The 2,482-nt window shown below is 35.7% G+C and overlaps 2 protein-coding genes across 2 annotated transcripts in view; one reads left to right on the top strand and one right to left on the bottom strand.

Moving 5' to 3' along the window:
* Positions 1-16: 16 nt before the first annotated feature.
* The window catches only part of LOC107705464 (arginine and glutamate-rich protein 1-B), a 6,504-nt gene continuing 4,038 nt past the window's right edge, over positions 17-2,482 (bottom strand). Inside the window, exon 4 of the mRNA XM_016508771.1 lies at positions 17-558. Coding sequence (XP_016364257.1) covers positions 394-558 — 165 coding nt within the window. The 3' untranslated portion in view covers positions 17-393. The remainder of the gene's footprint in view (positions 559-2,482) is intronic.
* LOC107705463 (homeobox protein engrailed-1-like) overlaps positions 687-2,482 on the top strand; it is a 17,492-nt gene continuing 15,696 nt past the window's right edge. The window contains exon 1 of the mRNA XM_016508768.1: positions 687-697. The gene's annotated coding sequence lies outside the window, so the exon portion shown is untranslated. The remainder of the gene's footprint in view (positions 698-2,482) is intronic.

Raw genomic sequence — 2,482 nt, forward strand, 5'->3', positions numbered from 1 at the left:
TATATATATATATAAAAAATACTTCAAATCAGCCAGGAGAATCTTTTGAGGTCTTGAATTAGTGAAACTGGAAACCATGACGTATGTTTGGATGAGGGGGTCAGGTCAGACCTTTTTTTTACCCTACTCGTACAATGCACCAAATGAGTTTGCAGAGATTACCTGGAGGACAAGTGGTGGCTATCGATACAAGAGTCAGTAATACAAAACAGACAGGTGAAAGAGGAAAAAAGACTGAAGGGTATTTGACAAACTGATTGTTCCCATTGTTCTTAAGAATTTGAAACACACCACATGAGACCTAAGAAGAACAACTTGTGTTGCAGCTCAAATGCCTCACGAGGAGAGGTGGTCTGGAGAAAGTCTGGAGTAATCCTGGCCACACTGTTTTCATCACTCAGAGGCCTTTAAAGAGAAAGACAGTTTAGGCCTCGACTTCCCTTTCCCCAAAATGATCTTCTGTTCTTCTTTCTGCTGTTTCTGTCGCTCTTGCTCCAACTTCATACGCTCCTCGTGTATTTTCCTCTGCTCTTCAACTATTCGTAGTTGTTCCTCTGCCTGTAGGACAAAAGTGGAGTTTATTAGGAGCTAGATATTAAGATGTAAACAAATTTGTCTGATCCCTATATGTCCACAGCATCACCATCTGGAAATGGTCATCATTTTGGGTTATGGTTCAGGTAATACACTTTTTGCAGTCAAACCATATATATTGTAACTTATTTTAACAACAACAAATATATAAATATAAATAAAATACAAACAATTCAAGACTGTTCATTAGTGGTGGGCTGATATATCAGCTGATATTTGGGATTTTGTAATTATGGGCACATTGGCCGATAAGTTTTTCTATTTGGCCGATGTTTTGAACTTTTTTTTTTACAATGCTGAACACACAGAGCTCCCATTCCGTTTCATTCACAGACTTTCAATTACTTAGTGCACTGTTGTTTACACTATTTACTTTCTTTTTATAGATATTTTTTTAACAATTTGTGAAAAAAAACTAAAATACGATTAGAGAACCAAGAATTTGCTATCTAAATAAAGGTTTATTTTACAATTTTTTTTAAATAAATTGTAATTTTTTCATATTTATATTCAAATTATTAAGTGAATATATAAACATGTAAAACAAATGGAAATTTCATTTCAACAGTCGTGCTTGTACTATCTTTAAATTAAATAGTGTGATATTACATGAAAAAAAAAAATCCATATCGTTCAGCCACTACTATTCATGCATGAACAGGCATGAATTGTCACAGGATAGTCACAATTTATTTAGAAATGCATTTATAATCATTAGTCCTACCATGTTTTAATCAAATGCTTCAAGCAATTGGCTTGTGCTCTAATGATGTTCAAAATAATGTACAAGAGCGTTTACCAACAGTCAGTTTAATTTTGAATCTTATATCATCTGCAACATGTAGGACAGTCTGATGTTTATGACAAACCAAATTTCGTGTAAACTGTTTGGAAGGGACAGATGCAAGACCGCATCTGTCAGATCACTTTCATGTGTTGACCGATGAATCTTGACCTTTATGGCTTGGAACAGAGAGGATCCCTTAGGCTACGTACAAGGTCCATTCACACCAAGAACGATAACTATAAAGATAACTATAAAGATAGCGAAATTAGCGTCCACACCAGCGGACGATATCGTCTTTGAAAATAAATCAATGAATTCCATTTGTTTGATGGCTCGGGGAACTTTTGTTTATTGTCCTTTGCGTGCTTGGACACTAATCAAAAGGAAAAACTAACAGGTAATAGATAATTGAATGTCGAGTGGTGTTAAGGTGTGACGAGTTTGCACTTCCATGATCTGGTCTGCGCTCGAGCGTGAATGAATTGTGTATTTGCGCCTTGGGATTGTGCCCAAGTAACAGGAGTGTCAAACAAACTATTAATTAGGCTGCGGATTGAAAGCATCGGTGATGGTGACATCCTGACGTCAAAATGTTAACCCACTTAGTATTGTTGGTCCCATGACTTCCAGGCTCTTTTGTGACGGTCTCGAATGCATTTTTAGGCCTATAGTTAATACAAATATGCAAGAAGATATCAGAAACAAGACGTTTTCATGGATTTATTGGAGATTCTTTGATAAGACATATCCTTGATACATGGGTCAAATATTAAACCACAAACACAAATTCTGGCCAATCAGCAACCTTTCACTCGATCACTTCTAAAAGTATCTCATCACTAACATATAAGCAGCTCACTGACATGCAACGACCAGGTACCCTTTATTGCAGCATCACTTTTACCTCTTGAATGTACAATTATTAATGTGTAAGTAAAAAAATGATAAAAGGAGGTTACTCTTGTTTTATGATGCTTCTTGGTTGGACTGATTACCATTTAACTCATAGTGGTCTGTGCTATTCAAATATGATGGACTTCGTTCAAGCAATTTCCCTGTCAATCTTTCATTCTAATTACTTTATACTATGAATAAACTATA

Source organism: Sinocyclocheilus rhinocerous, unplaced genomic scaffold, assembly GCF_001515625.1.
Source record: "Sinocyclocheilus rhinocerous isolate Xijiao unplaced genomic scaffold, SAMN03320098_v1.1 scaffold2098, whole genome shotgun sequence".
NCBI lineage: Eukaryota > Metazoa > Chordata > Actinopteri > Cypriniformes > Cyprinidae > Sinocyclocheilus > Sinocyclocheilus rhinocerous.